A 21809-nucleotide genomic window follows, 5' to 3' on the forward strand; every position below is an offset into this window, starting at 1 on the left:
GGGATCAACCTGATGGGGTTCAAGGACCATATGCCTGGAATCAAATCCAGATCAGCTGCATCCAAGGCAAGCACCCTCCTCATTGAACTATGTCTCTGGCCACCCTAGGAGTGATTGCTGAGTACAGAGCCAGAAGTAAGTCCTGAGAACTCCCAAGTGAGCCACAAAACAAACCAGAAAAAGTTTCACGGTGGCTACTCTTGTGTCACAAATCTAGGCCCCTGTCCCAAATGAGACTTTGCCTGATGTCCAGACACCAGTGGACACTCACCTGATCCTTTCTCTTGCCAGACCTGGCCACTCCTCATTCCTCTTGTTCTTACTGCTTAGAACCATCTCTATGTTTAGAGAATAGACTGTCTATACCCAGACATCAATTTTTAAACGTGGGTTTGCTCCTATTCAAGTCACTGTTTCCCTGCATGGGCAGGGAACAATAAATACCATATTTTCCGGCATATAAGACGACTCCCTACTTTTCCTGTTAAAATACAGGGTTTGAGTACTGGAAAGCCGCATTCCAGTGATGAAACCCAAAGGCTGGATGGGATGCAGTACTCAGTAACTCAGCTCCTCTGTGTGCCCTGAAAGATTAATCAGGACAAGCAGAGGACTGAGTGATGACACCTAGCACTCTGGAAAACAGAAGCTGGAGGCAGAATGCCACCCATTTCCTTCAGACTGTAAGGCATATTCTGCAATGCCCAGTTACATGGCCAATTTTGTTTGTTTGTTTTTTGTTTTGGGGTCACACCGGCAGCACTCAGGGGTTACTCCTGGCTCCACGTTCAGAAATCACCCCCAGCAGTCTCGGGGGACCATATGGGATGCCGGGAATCGAATCACCGTCCTTCTGCATGCAAGGCAAATGCCTTACCTCCATGCTATCTCTCCAGCCCCCTACCCCCAACTTTTAAGAAGCTTTACATGGGTTAAAAAGTAGTCTAATATGCCGGAAAACACAGTACCTGGAAGGTACACAGCTTCCAAGGAGGAAAAAAAAGAAGATGCACCACTGATTCTGTCCAACCCTGATGTGCCAAATAAACGAACCATTCATCAGCTTCTAGTGCAATACCGAATGTTCCTGAGACAAAATCTGTTGAAACAGTAATTCAATCATTGGATAAAATGAAAATAAGTCTTACTTATTTACCTAATGTAACCCAGTCACTAGAAGACTCTGACAGTAACTTCAAGTTGGGAATGACATTTGGGTCTTTGAAAAATGCCTAAAATACAAAATTGAAGAGAACAGATTAGACACTTTGCTCTAAATAATAATCAGTATTAACTTCTACAATAATGATAGTAGGGCCCGGAGAGATAGCACAGCGGCGTTTGCCTTGCAGCAGCCGATCCAGGACCAAAGGTGGTTGGTTCGAATCCCGGTGTCCCATAGGGTCCCCCGTGCTTGCCGGGAGCTGTTTCTGAGCATGGAGCCAGGAGGAACCCCTGAGCACCGCCGGGTGTGGCCCAAAAACCCAAATAAATAAATAATGATAGTAAAATACCACTGGATTCAAATTGGAGAGAAGCAAATTAGTAAAATGTCTAATAAATGCTTATAATCTATTTCTGTTTGGAACAGTTGAACAACACTATGTTTAAGTACAGTTGACCTTTAGCTATAACTTAGAAAATATCAACAGTCAGTGAAAACAGTTCTATGTTTACATTTTGTGTTTTATAAATATTGCAATTAGCTTACTAATCACAACTATCTAATCATAACTAAATATAAAATTATCTATTTGTATCCAAGGAGCACGCAGAAAAATTTTGTTTTGTTTTGGGGCCACACTTAGAGGTACTCAGGGGTTACTCCTGGCTCTGCACTCAGGAATAATTTTTGACCGGTTTGTGAGCCCATAAGATGCTGGGGATCAAATCTGCGCTGAATGTGCACAAGGCAATCGCCCAACCTGCTATACTATTGCTCTGGCCCCTGAAAAGCATTATTTGACTGCCTAAAAAATATGATTTCCTAACCCCTGAGCGTCACAGGGTGTGACCCAAAAACCAAAAAAAAAAAAAAAAAAAAGATTTCCTAAATGGCAAAAAAAATATTGTAGTCCAGAGTTTGAGATCTTTGTTTGTTTTTTGGGCCACACCCAATGACGCTCAGGGGCTATTCCTGGCTATGGGCTCAGAAATCACCCCTGGCTTGGGGGACCATATGGGACACTGGGGGACCAAACCGCAGTCTGTCCTAGGTTAGCACTTGCAAGGCAGATGCCTTACTGCTAGCGCCACTACTCTGGCCCTTTTTTGAGATTTTTTTAAAAGAGATTTCTAATTTTAGAAGTTCTTTTTCTTCTAATTTAGGTCATGTGGCCACAACAGTGTTTCCATTCAGTAGAATTATCACACACCACCACTTCTGTGTCTCTGATGCTCCCGGACTGTCCTTCATGTCACTTGGTCACTCCCATCTCTCCCCCTATTGCTGTATTGTTTGATGATCATCATTTTGGTTATTTTGATGATCACTTTACCACCATCAAAGTGCCTAACACCATCCACCCATGCCCTTGTGTCACTTCCACTTACGGTATGGAGTTTGAATTCAGAACCAATAGCTGACTGGCTACAAGATCAGAAGAGAAACTTTTGTTGTCATTTGCTTTGTTTTGGGTCATACCTGGCTGTGCTCAGGGCTTACTTCTAGCCTGGTGATCACTCCTGGAGGGCTCAGGGAACCATATGAGGTATCAGAGATTGAACCTGGGTAATTGAACTGCATGCCAGACAAGAACTATATATAGAGTATTGCTCTGGCCCCTGGAAGAGAAACTATTAGAAAGTATCACAGGGGGTTGGAGAAAGTAAAGAAAGCACTTGCCTTGCAGGTGGGACTGACCCCAGTTTGATCCCTGGCACTGCTAGGAGAAACTGTTAGCACAGGAGTGGCCCTTGAATAAAAAATTAAAACTAGAAGCATCTAGGCCAGAGTGATAGCACAACAGTAGGGCGTTTCTCTTGCATGCGGCCAACACAGGATGGACCCTGGTTTGATTCCTGGCATTTCATATGGTCCCGAGGCTGCCAAGAGTGATTTCTGAGTGCAGAGCCAGGAGTAACCCGAGTGCTGCCGGGTGTCAACCAAAACACAAAACTAGAAGCGTCTTAGGTAGAACACACAATTTTCAGGAGATGTGAGAATCTAATAGAGTCAGTTCTGCCCTGCTAAGTGTGACCATGGCTGTACCATGGCAGGGCAGTATATTCTGTGTACACCTCCATTTTTTTTTTTGGGGGGGGCAGTGTTCAGGGGTTTCTCTTGGCCCTGCACTCAGAAATTGCTCCTGGTAGGCTCGGGGGACCATATGGGATGCTACGAATTGAACTCAGGTCCATCTTGGGTTGGTCTCGTGCAAGGAAAACGCCCTGCCACTGTGCTATCGCTCCAGCCACATGCACCTCCTTTTCTAAATCACTTGCACAGATAAGCTCACTGGTCATCAGGGCATTCGGTTTTGGGATTTCACTTTAAGCCTCCACAAAAAAAAAAAGTGAAAATTACCCCCAAATCAAATGTAGGCTCAGAAGGTGCTGAGCAGTCAGAAAAGATCCTTTTTTATTTTTTTGAGTTTTGGGTCACACCCGGCAGCACTGAAGGGTTACTCCTGGCTCTATGCTCAGAAATCGCTCCTGACAGACTCGGGGGACCATATGGGATGCCGGGATTCAAACCACCGACCTTCTGCATGCAAGGCAAATGCCTTACCTCCATGCTATCTCTCTGGCCCCAAGATCCATTTTTAAAAGGGCATAATTTTGTTAAGGTTTGGGGCCACACCCAGAAGTGCTTGGGGGTTGATCCTGCCAGGAATCAGGGGACCATTGGTGTCAGGAACAGGCATGCAAAGCAAGAACCTTAACCCCATACTGTTTATCTGCACCACCCTGAGGGATCCCACACAGTGCTCAGGAGACAAGGGACTCTGCTGGCAGTTCTCAATCTGGTCAGCTGTGGAATGCGAGAGCCTGAGGACACGGTGCTGCTTGGGTCCTGTGGAGCTCAAAGCCTCCAGGGCCACAAAAGACAGTGCTAAGGGGGCCAACGGGGCTGCCTACACCTGGGGATTCTTGGGGGACCCTCTAATGTTAAGGATTGAACATAGTCTGCTGAATGTCAGGCATGTCTCTTGACCCCTCCATACTATCTTTCCAGATCCAAGAAAACCATGCAATAAAAGAAAACAGGATTCTTAAAACAAAACTGCAACAAAATAAGATTTCAAAAAGGAGAAAGGAGGGGCTTGAGAGATAGCACAACAGTAGAGCATTTGCCTTGCACGTGGCTGACCTGAGTTTGATTCCTGATATCCCATATGGTCCCACAAAAAGCCAGGAGTAACCCCTGAGCGCTGCCGGGTGTGTCCCCACCCCCCAAACAAAGCAAAGCAAAACAAAACAAAAATACCAAACCAAAAAGGCCTGCCATTTCCAGTGCATATACTCAAGTGCAAGAGCAGTGAGAGAAATAAAATGACACTAATAATTTACTTAATAATTTAACCAAGTTTACAATGTTGAAGAAGTTAGACCAGAATGCCAGAAAATATGCATTTGCACAGGCTGTCTAAGTGTGGCTCTTTATAGTCTTTGAGGGAAGTAACCAGATAGGATCTTGGTCATCAAAAACACAGGCCTATCCTATGAGCCAACAAATTCCACTATGGGGTGTGTGTTCTGCAGAAATGAAACGATGGACAGATAAGACCTATGTACAAGATACCATTTTTATAGTATCATTTGCAGTGTCGCAACCTGGAAACTACCCGCATCCATTGACAGATGAACATGAACTAAACATGGTGCATCTGCACAGGACAGTGAACCATTACTGGAAAGTATTACAAATGAGTGAAAGCTCTGGAAGAGTTAAGAGTAGGGACCTTGTTTATCTCACCGCAATAGCCTCAGGGTACAGCACAGGCCCTGACACATAGCAGCTGCTCAGTAAACATCTGCTATGTTAACTTTGAAGGAAAATGACAGCCTGGTAGTTTAAGAGGATGTGGAGGTCTAGAGAATCTCAACATGCCGGAATGCATGAATCGCATGTAGGATGCCCAGGTTCAGTCCCTCATACTATATGGGCCCCTGAAGACCACTGGGAGCAACCCCAAGCTCCACAGGTGTGCCTCCCCCCCCCAAAAAAAAAAACCCAAAAGAGTGATGTGAAAGACTGGGAATATGGTTCACCTGCATAGAATACACCTCAGATACATAAGGTTCAGGATTTGATGATGAGTACTAACAAAACCAGAGTTTAGGATCACTCACAAATCTGAGACTGGTCCCAGCAGAACAAGAGTGTGTGACTGCTGATGCACCACAACCAAATGTGTGTGCTCCCAGTCATCACAATATGGCAAAAGAAGAGGGAAAATGAATAAAATTCAAATACTTGAGGTTTATTTTTTTGGGGGGGGGTTAGTTTGGGTGGGGCCATGCTCTGCTGTGTGCTGAGCTTACTCTTGGTTCCATGCTCAGGGATCATTCCTGGTGGTGCTGAGGGAATTCTATATAGTGCCAGGAATGAAACCCAGTTGGCTACGTACAAGGCAGGAGTCCTAACTGCTGTGCTATCTCTCCAGCCTCTACAACAGTGATGCATAGGATAAAACAAAAGGAAACTTCAATATAACAAAGAAGTGTGAGAGATGTCCTGAACCTTAAACTCAGTGACTTTAGTTGTGACTGTAAGTTTATGCAAAGAGGATAGCTGACCGAAGATTAGACTGAGACAGGGAAAGATGGTTGACTCTGCACCAACAATAAATTGTTCTTTGCTGTTTAACTTTTGCAATAAATATTTATCTTATTACCACATTCCTTTAAAGTTACCACTCTCCTTTCCTAAACAGCTTCTGTAAAAGGAATCCATGTTCTGGTTCTCTATCTCTCAGTTATTCTTCTGAATTTGACTCCCAATTCTGTCACTCAACAAAAACATAACAAAAAAGATTTCTGAAAATTTAGCAGTCTGAGTTGGATCTGGCACCACTCCAAAGGAAGTATTTTTGTTTGTTTGTTTGTTTTTGGGCAACATCCAGTGGCGCTCAGGGGTTGCTCCTGGTAGGCTTGGAGAACCATATGAGATGCTAGGGATCGAACGCAGGTCCATCCCGGTTAGGCAGCATGCAAGGTAAGTGCTCTACCACTGTGCTCTATCGCTCCAGCCCCCAAAAGGATTATTTTTAAGATGGAGAAAATGTCTAGCCTAAAGAATGGCATACGTGGGGCTGGGCCGTGGCACTAGAGGTAAGGTGCCTGCCTTGCCTGCGCTATCCTTGGACGGACCGCGGTTCGATCCCCCGGCGTCCCATATGGTCCCCCAAGCCAGGAGCGACTTCTGAGCACAGCCAGGAGTAACCCCTGAGCGTCACCGGGTGTGGCCCAAAAACCGAAGGAAAAAAAAAAAAAAAAAGAATGGCATACGTCTGAGAAAGAAGAGAGGTTATGTGACAACATCAGAGCAGACAGGGAAGTTCAGCTGAATCTTGTGATCAGTGGAGAACTTTGTGCCTAAGAAATATATGCACATTCTAGTTCTCAGTGATGCAATTACAGCAATTAAAAAATACTCAAATTGATCTATTATTTTTTTTTTTTTTTGTAGGAGAGCACACCTGGTGATGTTCAGGGCTTACTCCTGGCTGTGCATTTGGGGATCACTCCTGGAGGACTCAGAAGACCATATGGGATACCAGGGACTGAACCCAGGTCAGCCAAGTGCAAGGCAAAATTACTACCCACAGTGCTATCTCTCTAGCTCATCAGCATTTTAATCTGAGACAGAGCAAATGCATATGCAAGAGCCCAAGGTTCAAGTTTTGGCATGACAAAGACCCCCAAACACCAGGGCTGGGAGCAGCTCCTTAGCACTGTAGGTGTGACTCCCCAAATAAAGTAAAGATGACTTGATTATATTATGCTGAGTGAAATAAGTCAGAGAGAGAAAGATGCAGAATGGTCTCACTCATCTATGGGTTTTAAGAAAAATGACATTCTTGCAATAATTTTCAGAGACAAAAGAGAAAAGGACTGGAAGTTATAGCCCACTTCAAGAATCTCACCACAAAGAGTGATGAGTTTAGTTAGAGAAATAACTACATTTCGAACTATCCTAACAGTGAGAATGTATGAGGGAAATAGAAAGCCTGTCTAGAGTACAGGCGTGGGCGGGGTGGGGAGGAGGGAGATTTGGGACATTGGTGGTGGGAATGTTGCACTGGTGATGGGGTGTGTGTCTTCTTATATGACTGAAACCCAAACACAATCATGTTTTAACCAAGGTGTTTAAATAAAATTATTATTAAAAAAAAAAGTAAAGATGACTTTCACAATTAGGCATGAAAAACTGGTAAAATAAATATATAATGTAAAGGTAATAGTGATGAGGGTTGGCTATATGGAGTGAAGATGAATATATTGGACAAGTATTTACAACTATCTACTTTACGGGACCAGGGAACAGATGAGCAGAGCATTTGCCCTGCATGGCCCTGGGTTTCATCTCTGGAGCCTGAGAAAATAAAAGAATTGAAGTAAAGGGCTGGAGAGATAGCATAGCATTAAGGCATTGCATTTGCCTTGCATGCAGCTGACCCCGGATGGACCTGGGTTCACTGTTGGCATCCCATTTGTTCCTGAGCCTGCCGGGAGTGATTTCTGAGATGCTGGGCGTGGCCAGAAAACAAAACAAAAAAACAAACAAAAGAATTGAAGTAAGCCATGCAAGATCAAGTCCTAGCCCTATGGAGACTTCAGTGGCAGAGGTTAATACTGTAGATTTTTGGTTGTTATTTTTGAGGGTTTTTTTTGTTGTTTTTTGTTTTTTGGGTTACATCCAGCAGCGCTCAGGGATTACTCCTGGCTCTACGCTCAGAAATCGCTCCTGGCAGGATTGAGGGACCATATAGGATGCCAGGTTTTGAACCACTGTCTGCATGCAAGGCAAACACCTTACCTCCATGCTATCTCTCCGGCCCTGTTATTTTGAGGTTTTTGTTTTGTTTTGTTTTGCTTTTTTTTGGTTTTTTTTTGGGTCACACCCAGCAGTGCTCAGGGGTTATTTCTGGCTCCAGGCTCAGAAACTGCTCCTGGCAGGCTCAAGGGACCATATGGGGCGCCGGGATCCGAACCGATGACCTCCTGCATGAAAGGCAAACACCTTACCTCCATGCTATCTCTCCGGCCCCTATTTTGAGGTTTTAAATTTAGTTTTCAGGCCACACCTGGCAGAGACTAGGGCACTTGTTGGGGGCTCTGGAGACCATATAGGGTTCCAAGGATTGAAACCAGGTCAGCTGTCTATACTGTAAGTGCTTTAGCAGATGTGATATCTCTCTGGTCTCCAAGTCTTTCTATATACATCATTTCAAATCAGGGTCTGACAATTCCCCAAATCATTCCTCAGAAAGAAGTGGCCATATAACTTTATTAGGTCTTCTAAACTAACGAATAGCCCTATTCCTATAAGTAACTCCTATAAAGAACATTCTTTAAAAGGGCACCAAAGTTGTACTGAACAGTTTGAATGCTTTTTAGAGTTCTGAAAGAAACTAAAAGGAAAAAGTTTGCTTTTAGTTTGTTTGTTTGTTTTTTGTTATTCTTGGTGGTGCTCAGAGCTTACTCCTGGCTCTGTGCTTACGGACCAGAAATTACTCATCAAAAAATTTACGCATCAGTCCTCCCATCTGAGGTCTTGGGGATCCAACACAGGTGGGCATGTGCAAGACGAGCATCTAACCTACTGTACTATCTAGTCAGCCCCCTAAAAGAGAAATGTTCAACCAGACTTAACTACTCCTACTGGGTATCAACTAACCCATGTTACAATGCTACTTACATGTAACATGTTAGATGCCATAATAAGCAGAAGTCGGCTACAATGAGCTGACCTGGTGCCAATAATTCTTCAAAAGACTTCAAATAAAGCAATGTAGTGGTTAAGTTACCGAGATTACAATTGCACAACTAAAAGAATGAATGAAAGAGAATATAGGTAGGTGGTATTTTGGGTGTGTGACAGTATTTCTAGTACCTCTATAAGGGATTTTCTGAATTTCAAATACTGTTAGGAATGCTGATCTGCTTTAGAAAAATATTAGATGACTCATAAATCAGCCACTGATCAAGATAATAACGATGACAAAATGCATGTGAAGATTTGAATAAACTTGTCTTGTAAAATATGAAGATGAATGTGGAAGATTCCTGCCCACACCCATTAACCCTAGTTTCATGGTGCAGATGCCAGCACTAGATACAAGACTCGAGCTTTCTCCTGACTTAAAGTGAAACCTTATATTCAACTCTAGGATAATGCCAAATGGAAGCACCTCAAAATTTTTGTTTTGTTTTGTTTCCTTTTTGCCACAGCAAGTGTTGTTCATGACTACTCAGAGCTTTTTGCTTGGAGGACTACATGGTGGACTGCTACAGGGATCAAATCAGGGTCATCCATATGCAAGGCAAGTTCCTTAAACTCTGAATTCTCTCAACTAGTCTCCAATCTACTTCAAATTTATTTAGGTCACACTTAGTGGTGATCAGGTTTTATTCCATCTCTGTGCTCAGGGATCACTCCTGGCTACACCTCAAATTCATCCCTCTTAAAACTGACCTCATTTCCTTGTTCACTCCTGTGTATTTCCCATACATCTAAGGATATCGCCTGCCACTCCAGCCAACAATGTCAGAGCTTCTGACATCCAGTATGTCATTGCCTGCCTTACTCTCAATGCCTTATCTGTCTTGAAATGATAAATCCTGGCTCTACTCCCAGAAATCACTCTTGGCAGGCTTGGGGGACCATATGGGATGCCGGGATTCGAACCACCATCCTTCCGTATGCAAGGCAAATGAGCTACCTCCGTTCTATCTCTCAGGCCCTCACTCTCTCTGGTGCTACTTTTAATTTTTTTGTTGTTGTTGTTTTTTTGGGCCACACCCGGTAACGCTCAGGGGTTACTCCTGGCTATGCGCTCAGAAGTTGCTCCTGGCTTGGGGGACCATATGGGACACCGGGGGATCGAACCGCGGTCCGTCCAAGGCTACCGCAAGCAAGGCAGGCGCACCTTACCTTTAGCGCCACCGCCCGGCCCCGCTACTTTTAATTTGGACACCACCACACACCACACACTGTCTGGAAGACAGTGTAACTAGTTTCCAATTCAGTCACATTACTTCCTAGTTTAGGACTCAGAAAAACCCTCCACACTGATGCTAATACGTTTGTGATATTTTAAATTTTACTGTCTTCCTAAAAAACTGTCTTCTAGAAGAAGCCCATATTGTTGTCTACCTGAAAAATTTCTACTCATCTTTCAGGGTCTACCTCAGTCAGAAACGTTTTCTTTTATATGGCTCCTCTAGGACTTGCACCTTTGAGGGCCGTTTCTCTCTTTTCAAAGTAGTTGCCTGTGACCATTTAAAAACATGTTTTGGGGAGCTGAAGTGATAGCACAGTGGGGAGGCTGTTTGCCTTGCAAGTGGCTGACCTGGGTTTGATCCCCAGCATCCCATATGTCCCCCCTCCCCAGCCTGCCAGGAGTGACTCTGCCAGGGGTTACTCTTGGTTATGTGCTCATAAATTGCTCCTGGCTTGGGGGACCCAATGGGATGCCTGGGGATTGAACCATGGTCTGTCCTAGGTTAACGCCTGCAAGGCAGATGCTTTACCGTTCCACAGGAGTGATATCTGAGCATAGAGCCAGGAGTAAGCACTGAGTGCCGCTGGGTGTGACCCCCAAATAAAATAGCAACTACTCCCCAAAAACAAAACACACCTGTTTTAGAATTTCTTTTTTTTTGGGGGGAGGGGGGGTTTGGGTTTTGGGCCACACCCGGCGATGCTCAGGGGTTACTCCTGGGTGTCTGCTCAGAAATAGCTCCTGGCAAGCACGGGGGACCATATGGGACACCGGGATTCGAACCAACCACCTTTGGTCCTGGATCGGCTGCTTGCAAGGCAAACACCGCTGTGCTATCTCTCCGGGCCCTAGAATTTCTTATTTTGAAATTTTTAGCTAGAGTCGGAAACTTGCTCTGGTGAGGTGGATCTGATGTTAATGGAAGGAAAACCAAAAAAAGCAAAAACCTCCAAAGTAATGTGGGGCTTGGCCTAAGAAATCAGTGTGCTGGGCTAAGAGCAATAAAAACTAAGGGGAGTGGGGCCGAAGAGATAGCATGGAGGTAAGGCATTTGCCTTTCATGCAGAAGGTCATCGGTTTGAATCCCGGCGTCCCATATGGTCCCCCGTGCCTGCCAGGAGCAATTTCTGAGCATGAAGCCAGGAATAACCCCTGAGCACTGCCGGGTGTGACCCAAAAACCACAAAAAAAAAAAACAAAAAAACAAAAAAAAAAACTAAGGGGAGGAGAGCAGGACAGCAGAAGGCGCTGGGTCCCTGCACTGCCAGGGAGAGAGCCTAAGTGCAGAGCCAGGAGTCAGCCCTGGGAAACCCGAAGTGTGGCCCAACACCCAAAACAAAACAAAAAGAGGAAAGAGTGAGAGAAAAGAGTGAGACAGAGAATGAGAGAAAGGGAGAAAGAGGAGAAGACTGAGTGAGTGAAAGTGAGAGTGGGGCCTGAGAGATAGAACAGAGGTAGCTCATTTGCCTTGCATACAGAAGGATGGTGGTTCGAATCCCGGCATCCCATATGGTCCCCAGAGCCTGCCAAGAGTGATTTCTGGGAGTAGAGCCAGGAGGAACCCCTGAGCCCAGCGAGGTGTGACCCCAAAACAAAAAACAAAAAAAAAAAGAAAGTGAGAGTGGGGGCAAGTTAGAATAATGATTCTGAGGGTTTGAGTTAGAGAAAGTGGAGGGAGAGGGAGAAGAGAAAGGAGAGAATAAGAGAGACAGACAGGGAGGGAAGGAGAGACAGCACTTCTACAGCAACTGCGACTACTAACTATGACGATGGCTAGTACTACCACTATTACCTAGTGCTCTTACTTCTGACGACTTTTTCTGCCCTCGCTTACTTCTGATGAGTTCTACTACTATTACAAGTATTACCTACCAGTACCACTCCTCCTCCTCCTCCCTACAACTTCATCATCATCATCATCATCATCATCATCTTCGGCAACCATTACTATAACTATTACCTCCTACGACTACTACTTCTGACTTCTAGTACTACTACAACTATTATCTACTAGTACTACTACTACTACAACTTCATCTTCTTCGGCAACCATTACTACAACTATTTCCTACGCCAACTATTACTTCTGACAACTATTCCTCCTACTGTTTCCCCCTCCTCCTTCTCCTCCATTACTACAACTATTACCTTCGGCAACTACTTCCAACGACTTCTACCACTCCAATGCTTACCTACTGGTCCTATTACCACTCCCTACAACTTCATCGTCGTCTTCTTCTTCAGCAACTATTACTTCAACTACTACCTCCGATGACAACGACTACTGCGACAACTATTACCTACTAGTAGTACTTTCTTCTTGTTCTCCTTTTCTTTTTCTTCTTCCTCCTGCATCTATCACCTCTGATGACTTCTACTACTACTATTACCACTGGTACTACCATCTTCTACTATTACCTCTGATGAGGACGACTATTACCTACTAGTACTACTTCCTTTTTCTTCTGCTTGCATATATTACCTCTGACGACTTCTACTACTACTTCTACTACTACTACTACTACTACTACTACCTACTAGTACTGCCCTTCTCCTCCTTCTTCTATCAATACATCTATTACCTTTGATGACTTCTAGTCCTCCTCCTCCTCCAACTATTACCTACTAGTACTACTCTTCTTCTTCTTCCTCCTCCTCCAACTATTACCTACTAGTACTACTCTTCTTCCTCTTCTTCTTCTTCCTCCTCCTCCTCCTCCTTCTCCTATCAATACATCTATTACCTTTGACGACTTCCAGTCTTCCTCCTCCTCCTCCAACGATCCCCCACTAGCACTCCTTTCTCTCCCTCGACTCCAGCCGCGCCCTTGTCCACCGGCCACCTCGGAGGACTCGGCCCACGCCCACGCCCCCGGCCCGCGCGTCGAAGACCGACCGACCGACCGACCGACCGTCAGGAAGTCGTGGGCGCGATGGGCCTGGAAGGCCTGGTCGAAGCCGAAGGCCTGCGCGCGCACTCTGCCCAGCATCGACCTGCGGGGGGAGACACGAGAGCGACGCCGACGTCAGCGCGGCCTCCGCGGGCTGCTGCCCCCCTGCGTCCGCCCCGGCCGGCCCTCACCACTGGCGGAGGCGGGCGGCCGTCTGGGCGCCGCCGAGGGCCGGGAAGGGCTTCTGCGGCAGAAACCTGAACGAGTAGCCCTTGGCGCCGCCCGGCTCCCCCGCCACCCCCGCCACCGGCCGCACGCTGACTGGCGTCCACGCCGTCGCCATCGCCGTCGCCGTCGCCGTCGCCAAGGACACGCACGCGCGCTCTCCCGCCCGACGCCGCCGCCCGACTGCCCCGACGTAAGGGGCGTGGCCTCGGCGCTCGGGCGTGCGGGGGCGTGGCCTCGGGCACGCAGGCGTGCGGGGGCGTGCCGTCGAGTGTGAGGCCGAGCGGGGGCGGGGCCTCGGCTACGCAGGCGTGCAGGGGGCGAGGTCTCGGGCACTCAGGCGTGCGGGGGGGCGTGGCGTCGAGTGTCAGGGCGAGAAGGGGGCGTGTTCTCCGGCGCGCAGGGGGCGTGTCCTCGCACTCAGGCCTGCAGGGGCGTGGTCTCGGGCACTCAGGTGTGGAGGGACGTGGCCTCGGGCGCTCGTCCGTGCGGGGGGGCCGTGGCGTCGAGTGTGCTTGAGGGGGCGTGGCCCCGGACACTCAGACGTGCGAGGGGCGTGGCGCCAAGTGGCCGGCATCTGGGGCCGTGGCGTCCAAGCGAGGCCGTGCGGAGGGCGTGGCCTCGGACACTCAGGAGGCCTGCAGGGGGCGTGACGTCAAGCACGGGGGCGTGGCCTCGGGCGCTCAGTGTGCGAGGGGCGTGGCGCCGAGCGTCCGGCGTGCGTGGGCGTGGCCTCGCGTGCTCGTCCAGGAGGGGCGTGGTCTCAGGTGCTTGACGCGCAAGAGGCGTGGCCTCGCTTGGTCCGAGGCGCCTCGCTGCGGAAGCGGAACCAGCGCGCCCCCTGCCGGCGGCCCGACTTGCTTCCCCCGCCCGGATGGAGTCTGCGCACCAAACCCGCCCTGCTTTGGTCTTTTTCACACTTGCTTCTTGTTTTTCTTTTTTTTATGATTTTTTTTTTTTTTTTGCTTCAATGAAGTTTATGAAATGTTCCGAAGTCCCAGTTTCCTCCTCCAATCAGCCTCCCCAGCTGCCGCCCAGGGAGGGGCCCTCATGCTTGCCTGTTAGGGATGGAAAGGCCAGAGAAGTCCAATAAAATATACATGTATATTTTATTGCATATATATACAGTAAAATATACCATGTGCGTAAGTGACATACCAAAGGTCTGTGTGTGTGGCTTTCAGGTCATTAATGCTATCAAGATTATTATTATAAAATATCAAAATATTCAGGGATCATCTTGACCAACTGAATGCACTAAAATCACTTTTCTGGCTGTTGAAGGGAAGGATGCCTGAGGGGTAGCCCGTTTTTCCTGAAATGGGGTTCTAGATTGGAAGAACACACAGGAATTTAGGTGCTTGTCTTGTGTGTAGCTCTGCCCACACCTCCCTGTTCTGGCTCCTGGTTCCTATCGTTGGTATATATGGGACCCCAGTGCCCAGTGTACAGTCAGAAGTAGTCCCTGAGAACTCCCATTGTGCCTCTCCCAACACCTAGTGCGAAGTTTTGGCCTAGTATCTCCAGGCTCTACGGTCCCTTTGTTCTCAGATCCATGTTTCCTTGTCTTTGTAGTTAATGTGTCTTAAAATGATGTGGTGTGGGGCGGGAGCGATAACACAGTGGTAGGGTGTTTGTTTGCACACGGCTGACCTGGGATGGACCCAGGTTCGATTCTTGACATCCCATATGGTCCCCAGAGCCTGCCAGGGGCGATTTAGAGTGTAGAGCCAGGAGTAACCTCTGAGTGCCACCAGGTGTGGTTCCCTAACAAACAAAAAAATGTGGCATGATGCAGGAAGAGAGATAGATAGTACAATGGGTAAAGTGCTTGTCTTGTATGTGGCTATCCTGGGTTTGATCCCTGGCACTGGAGCCCTCCAGGAGTGATCCCTAGCACAGTCAGGAGTTAAGCCCTGAGCCTACAACACAAAAATAGAACAAAATTTGGTTTGAATTAGGTGAAAAGGCACAGGAACCATGCATGTGGTCTTTCAGATTTTTTTTTCTTTCTCATTCCCTGCTCCTTTCCTCTCCTTTTACCATGTACATAGAGTAATGGTTGGGGCCAGGCCCCAGTGCTCGAAAGGAAGAAGCATCCCTTGACTCCTCATTCAGTTTGTCAACTGAGTTGACAGGTTGTAAGGATCAATGAATTATCCATGAAATGTTTTTGGACCAATTTTCTGCACAGAGAAAACATTCAAATATTAGTTGTTTTTATGATTAATGGTGGCCATCTCTTGCAGAGAGGAGTTTGTGAATCATAGAACAATCCCCAAGCACCTATAGTATAGTGAGAGATCCTGAACTTATATACCAAAGTGAGATTGATTATTTAAAGAACAATCTGATCCTAGCCAGTAAGCTTCAAACATTCAAACTCTTGTAACTAGCAGTTGGGTTTTTATAGTTCTAGACCCAACTAGCGGTTGTGGATTATAGCAAGCAGGTAGATGGGGTTTGTAATTTGAAGCCTCTCTCCAGCAGACCAAGGAAAGACTCTAATGTCTTTTATTTTTATTTTTTGGCAATGGCTGGATCAAACCCCAATGCAAAATCACCCCATGCACCATATCTCCAACCCCAGGTGAACGAGTCTGAATCAGAGTCATACATGAAATAATCCAGACCAGGCTGAGGGTAAAACACTTATAGTCTTTATGTCTTCTATCTCGTATCTCTAGCAAGTTGCCTGCCAGAACTGTTTTTTTTTTTTTTTTTTTTTTTTAGGGTCTACAGATCAGATCATTTTATTGAAACAACATAAAACACAACAGCTTTCCTAGATTGAGGGTCAATCTTCCTAAGCCATTTCCCACACTCCTGAAGCACAGAGCTTGCACAATAAGGAAATTTTAAAAAAGTTTTCTCGATGTAGAAATCAAATTCTACCCGAACAACATCATGGACTAGACTACTTACAAACTTTCACATTTTAAGTATTCCTTTTATGCTTGATCTTTCCTTTCTGTCCTTATTTAGAGACTGCAGAACTTTTCTTTGATCTTGAAGGTATGGGGGAGATTCTTAAGGGTGTGGACTCCTCAATGTAACTGCCATCAACCCTAGAGTGCTTTCCCTCCTCACTGGGTAGTAGAAGGTCTTCTGCCAATTGGGGCAACCCCCTCTTTTGGGTGGGGTGTAGAGACCTGATGCAAAGTGGATCAGAATAGATGGGGTGGGGCAATACTCCATAGGATCAGGCAGCCACAGCCCTGTCCTGGGTGGAAGGAAATCTCTTTCACATCAGTGTCTAGTCCTCTTACAGCCAGTTCATTCATTGTCCATCTGGAGGTGGGAACAGGCAGACAGGCACAATCAGACTTACACTACCTCCAGCTTTTGTCCAACACAGGAGGAATCAAGTTAGCAAATGGCTGAAATGTTCTGACAAAGGTATGAAAGAAAATCAAGGAAAAGGAAGTTCCCACTTGTGTGCAGCTTCCACAGTCCAGAGGCTGGGAGAAAGCAAACCTTGCTTGTAAAGTGCTGTCGCTCCTAGCAGGACTAGTTCGGAATATTCCCTAGGCAAGTTTGGAAGAAAGCAGGGGCCCAGGAACCAAAAAAAATTCACCAGCACTGCCATGTGCCTTGCAGGGATTGCTGGGGAAGGTGAGCTGGTAATTCCCTCAGTAGCGCAGGCCAGCCACTTCTTGTCTGCACATAAGCCAACATCCAACTATGGGACCATCCCATTCATAGCTGAACCCCGATGGAGTTTGGATAGGGTGTAGCCCCAGTAGGATCCTCGGAGGAGGCCACCCATGAGCCTGGGTTTCTCTTGTGGAGGCAGGGGAATCTCATTCCTGCCACCCACTAGGGATGCGGCAAGGGCCCAGGAACCAAAAAAAATTCACCAGCACTGCCATGTGCCTTGCAGGGATTGCTGGGGAAGGTGAGCTGGTAATTCCCTCAGTAGCGCAGGCCAGCCACTTCTTGTCTGCACATAAGCCAACATCCAACTATGGGACCATCCCATTCATAGCTGAACCCCGATGGAGTTTGGATAGGGTGTAGCCCCAGTAGGATCCTCGGAGGAGGCCACCCATGAGCCTGGGTTTCTCTTGTGGAGGCAGGGGAATCTCATTCCTGCCACCCACTAGGGATGCGGGTCGTCTTCAACTTCACCAGGCCCTGAGGATTCAAGTTGTTAGGCACTCGCCTCAACTTGGCCTGCGTCTGCCCTTTCTTGGTGATGATTGTCTCCTCATAGAACCCCATCACGTCATAAACGACTTAGCTTCGCTGACGCATCAAAGCTTCCTCTGGGCCGGCCACAGGTGGCCCTGAGCTTTGGAGCCGCTGGCGCCCATATCAGGGCTACCAGGGCATGGTGAGCCCCACAGGGCCCTGGGCACCGCTAGGCTCGGCCAAGGCCTCTGCTCGAAGGTGCATTGCTGCCACCTTTCCCAGAAATGAGTTTTTAAATTTTTATAAGCAATTATTATTATATTGTAATTAAACAATTATTGACATTTTAATTAATTTTATTTACACCTATTGAATTAATATGGATTTCTTTTATAATATAGTCATTTTATAATATAGTTCTTTTTTTTTATAATATAGTCCCTAATCCATCTAAAGTAAATTTTTCTTAATGGTGTTAGATAGTGTTTCAGATTCATTCTTTTGCATGTGTTTACATTTTTTCTGGAAAATAAAGGAAATTTTATTTATTTATTTATTTATTTAGTTTCTGGGTCACACCCGGTGGCACTCAGGGACCACTCCTGGCTCTGTTCTCAGAAATCGCCCCTGGCATATGGGATGCCAGGATTCGAACCACCGTCCATATGTCCTGTGTTGGTCACATGCAAGGCAAACACCTTACCGCTGTGCTATTGCTTCGGCCCCAAAATAAAGGAAATTATTGAAAAATAATTTATTTAAAGAAAATGCATCACATCGTTGACATAACTAAATCATAATACATTTGTTTCAAGATGACTAAAAGCAAAGTTATTAAAAAAATAGAAAACAGAAAAAAAAAACTAAAGAGATGGAACAGAAAGAAGAAAAAGTTCAGTTGTAAGTATATTTTTGAAAATTATTGAACCCAGAACTGTTTCTAATGAGTGTAGAGACCACCACCAGCTGGGGCAGTTAAGTACATAGTAAGGGCAGATAGCTCAGGTTATTCTGAGCCTGTCTCACCCAGAATGACATATAAGACAAGCTTTGTTTTGGATAAAATCATGTTGTAAACAAACAAATACAAAACAAAACACCCAAACAGGGATAATCTTTGTTTTGGGTAAAATAAGGTGTAACCTAACACCCCAAGGCTTATAACCTGCCTCTGAACTGAATTTCAGACAAGACTGTAACTTTTGCTGTTTCATTTTGGGGTCACATCAGCAGGCTTGGGGGAACATATGGGATGACAGAGATCCCTGTATGCAAGACAAGCCCTCTAGCCACTGTATTATCACTCTGGCCCTTAAGTCTAACTTTTTTCTGTGAGTCCAAAGTTCTAAACTTTTCTGAGGTAAACATTTCCAGCTCTTGTGGTAATCATTTCCAAACAGAGCTGGTGGTTAGAGTCTGTTGTTGTACGTTCCTTGCTCAAGTCCTTACTTGAATAATGGCGAACTTGAAGAGACTTCATGGGTTTCTCTCCCTACTGCTCTTTTCGCCCCCATTACGACACCTAAGTTTAATGGACACCTTAAAGGTCATGACTTGCTAGCTTGTTCTGATTTCCAAGAGATGAACTCTGCAGGGCCTCTACCTGCAGGAAGCCTCACAGTTCATTTAGTCCACTGGGCAGAGTGGGGGGAAATGTAGGCAATTACAGAAGCCACCCCACACTTTAGAAAGCTGAGAGAGAGAGCATGGAAGTAAGGTGTTTGTCTTTCATGCAGAAGGTCATTGGTTCGAATCCCGGAATCCCATATGGTCCCCGGAACCTGCCAGGAGTGATTTCTGAGCTCGGAGCCAGGAGTAACCCCTGAGAACTGTAGGGTCCCTGCTGGGTGTGATCCAAAAACCAAAAATCAAAAAAAAAAAAGGAAAGCTGAACTCAGTTTTAAGATGGTATTCATAGACTTTCCTTCTTTCTTTCTTTCTTTTTTTTTTTTTTTGTTTGTTTGTTTTTGGGTCACACCCGGCAGTGCTCAGGGGTTACTCCTGGCTCCATGCTGAGAAATCGCTCCTGGATGGCTCGGGGGACCATATGGGATGCCGGGATTCGAACCACCATCCTTCTGCATGCAAGGCAAATGCCTTACCTTCATGCTATCTCTCCCGCTCCTCTCTCCTCTCTCCTCTCTCTTCTTTCTTTCTTTCTTTCTTTCTTTCTTTCTTTCTTTCTTTCTTTCTTTCTTTCTTTCTTTCTTTCTTTCTTTCTTTCTTTCTTTCTTTCTTTCTTTCTTTCTTTCTTTCTTTCTTTCTTTCTTTCTTTCTTTTTCTTTCTTTCTCTCTTTCTTCTTTCTTTCTTCCTTTCTTCTTCCTTCCTTCCTCCTTCCTCCCTCCCTTCCTTCCTTCTTTCTTTCTTTCTCTTTCTTTCTTTTTTCTTTCTTTTCTTTCTTTCTTTCTTTCTTTCTTTCTTTCTTTCTTTCTTTCTTTCTTTCTTTCTTTCTTTCTTCTCTTCTTTCTTTCTTCTCTTCTCTCTCCTCTCTCCTTCCTTCTTCCTTCCTTCCTTCCTTCCTTCCTTCCTTCCTTCCTTCCTTCCTTCCTTCCTTCCTTCCTTCCTTCCTTCCTTCCTTCCTTCCTTCCTTCCTTCCTTCCTTCCTTCCTTCCCTCCCTCCCTCCCTCCCTCCCTCCCTCCTTTTTTGATTTTTGGGCCACACCCGGTGACGCTCAGGGGTTACTCCTGGCTATGTGCTCAGAATTTGCTCCTGACTTGGGGGACCATGTGGGATGCCGGGGGATCAAACCATGGTGTGTCCTCGGCTAGCGTGGGCAAGGCAGACACCTTACCGCTTATGCCACTGCTCTGGCTCTCATAGATTTTCTGGAATAAGTCTGACCCTCACTCCATATCTGGGCTAGAACATCCCATCTCCTGGTGCCAGGATCTCTTTCTTTTTCTTTTTTCTTTCTTTTTTTTTGGGTCAAACACGTTTGACACTCAGGGGTTACTCCTGGCTATGCGCTCAGAAATTGCCCCTGGCTTGGGGGAACCATATGGGATGCCAGGGGATCGAACCTCGGTCCGTCCTATGCTAGCGCTTGCAAGGCAGACACCTTACCTCTAGCGCCACCTTCCCGGCCCCCAGGATCTCTTTCTACCATCTCCCCGAGTAGGCTTATTCCTGGGGGATCTTTTTGGCTCTTCAGAGGATAGGTGCCAGGCTCATAATGCTAAGTCATATTGGTCACAGTATAATAAACTTAGAGTTGGTATTCTTGAGCATGAATAGTTTTATTAGGCATTTCTTTAAACATTTCCATGGGGCCAGAGTGATATAATACAGCAGGTAGGTGTTTGCCTTGCATGAGGCTGACCTGAGAGATTCCTGAGTGCGGAATCAGAAGTAACCCTGAGCATCACTTGGTGTGGCCCAAAAGCCAAACAATCATTGTCCATGGCAAGCATTTCTCTCAAAACCAGAAATTTTCTACAAATAGAAAAAGAACACGACTTAAGACTCGGCAAAAAAGAAGACACTTTCATCTCTTTTTCTAACATATACATCCTGTCTTCCCATTACAAATAGAGTCCAAGAGAAATATTACAGGGGTAAAGAGCTTGCCTTGCATGTAACCAACTCTGGTTCAACCCTGAACACCACATATGATCCTCTGAGCACTGCTAGGAGTGGCCCCAAACCAAACACAACAAAGACAGCCGAAAGTCTTTAACTTAATAAGCAGAGGCTGAGTCTTCCATAATTGTGAAACACCGTTTCCTAATGCTGTGGCCTTTCTGCTCTCGTGAGTCTCTCTGCCATGACTGTCTGCTTCTTGCTTAACCTGGTCAGCTGAAAGCCTGACCTCTGTCCCACAACATGTGTCTGGGATGGCACAGATTGTGGAGTGGGAAAAGGTCAGATAGCTCTGAATGCCCACACAAGTCCACAGTATATTTGGAAGAGTTCTTGGGGTAGACAAGAAATCACACAGAAGTACCTGTGCATTCACTTCAAGAATGGCCTGGAATGATTTACAACTTTCTTGGAGGCCAGCCAGCAGAGCTATGTCAGTCGGACTGTAGGCCTTCAAACTTGGCCATCAGCCTGTTCGCTACACCTGGACCAGTTTATACACACACACACACACACACAAAACTAAAGAATAAAAACTTGGTCCAAATATGCTTTGTAATTTTCAGAACAGTTATTCTATGTCTGTTTTGTTGTTGTTGTTGCTTTTTTAATTCATTATGACTCTTTACAGTGGTTTGACTGTCTGTTTTAAGGTCACTTAATTTGTAGTTTATTCAGGTTTCCTGTAGTGTTTTTGCTGAGTGCCCAAATGCACATGTCTTGTGTGTGTGTGTGTGTGTGTGTGTGTGTGTGTGTGTGTGTGTGTGTGTGTGTATTTTAAATTTTGGTGTACCCTGTGCTAGTGA

The 21809-nt window shown here is 46.0% G+C and overlaps 2 protein-coding genes across 3 annotated transcripts in view; one reads left to right on the forward strand and one right to left on the reverse strand.

The window, feature by feature from the left end:
- Positions 1–13406, reverse strand: part of CFAP300 (cilia and flagella associated protein 300) — a 30561-nt gene extending 17155 nt beyond the window's left edge. The window contains exons 1-3 of the mRNA XM_049778355.1: positions 13255–13406; positions 13085–13166; positions 1157–1232 (exon numbers count right to left, since the gene is read on the reverse strand). Coding sequence (XP_049634312.1) covers positions 1157–1232; positions 13085–13166; positions 13255–13406 — 310 coding nt within the window. The remainder of the gene's footprint in view (positions 1–1156; positions 1233–13084; positions 13167–13254) is intronic.
- The window catches only part of TMEM123 (transmembrane protein 123), a 639759-nt gene that overhangs the window by 233298 nt on the left and 384652 nt on the right, over positions 1–21809 (forward strand). The window lies entirely within an intron of this gene.

The sequence above is a fragment of the Suncus etruscus genome, chromosome 8 (genome assembly GCF_024139225.1).
Source record: "Suncus etruscus isolate mSunEtr1 chromosome 8, mSunEtr1.pri.cur, whole genome shotgun sequence".
In the NCBI taxonomy this organism is placed as follows: domain Eukaryota; kingdom Metazoa; phylum Chordata; class Mammalia; order Eulipotyphla; family Soricidae; genus Suncus; species Suncus etruscus.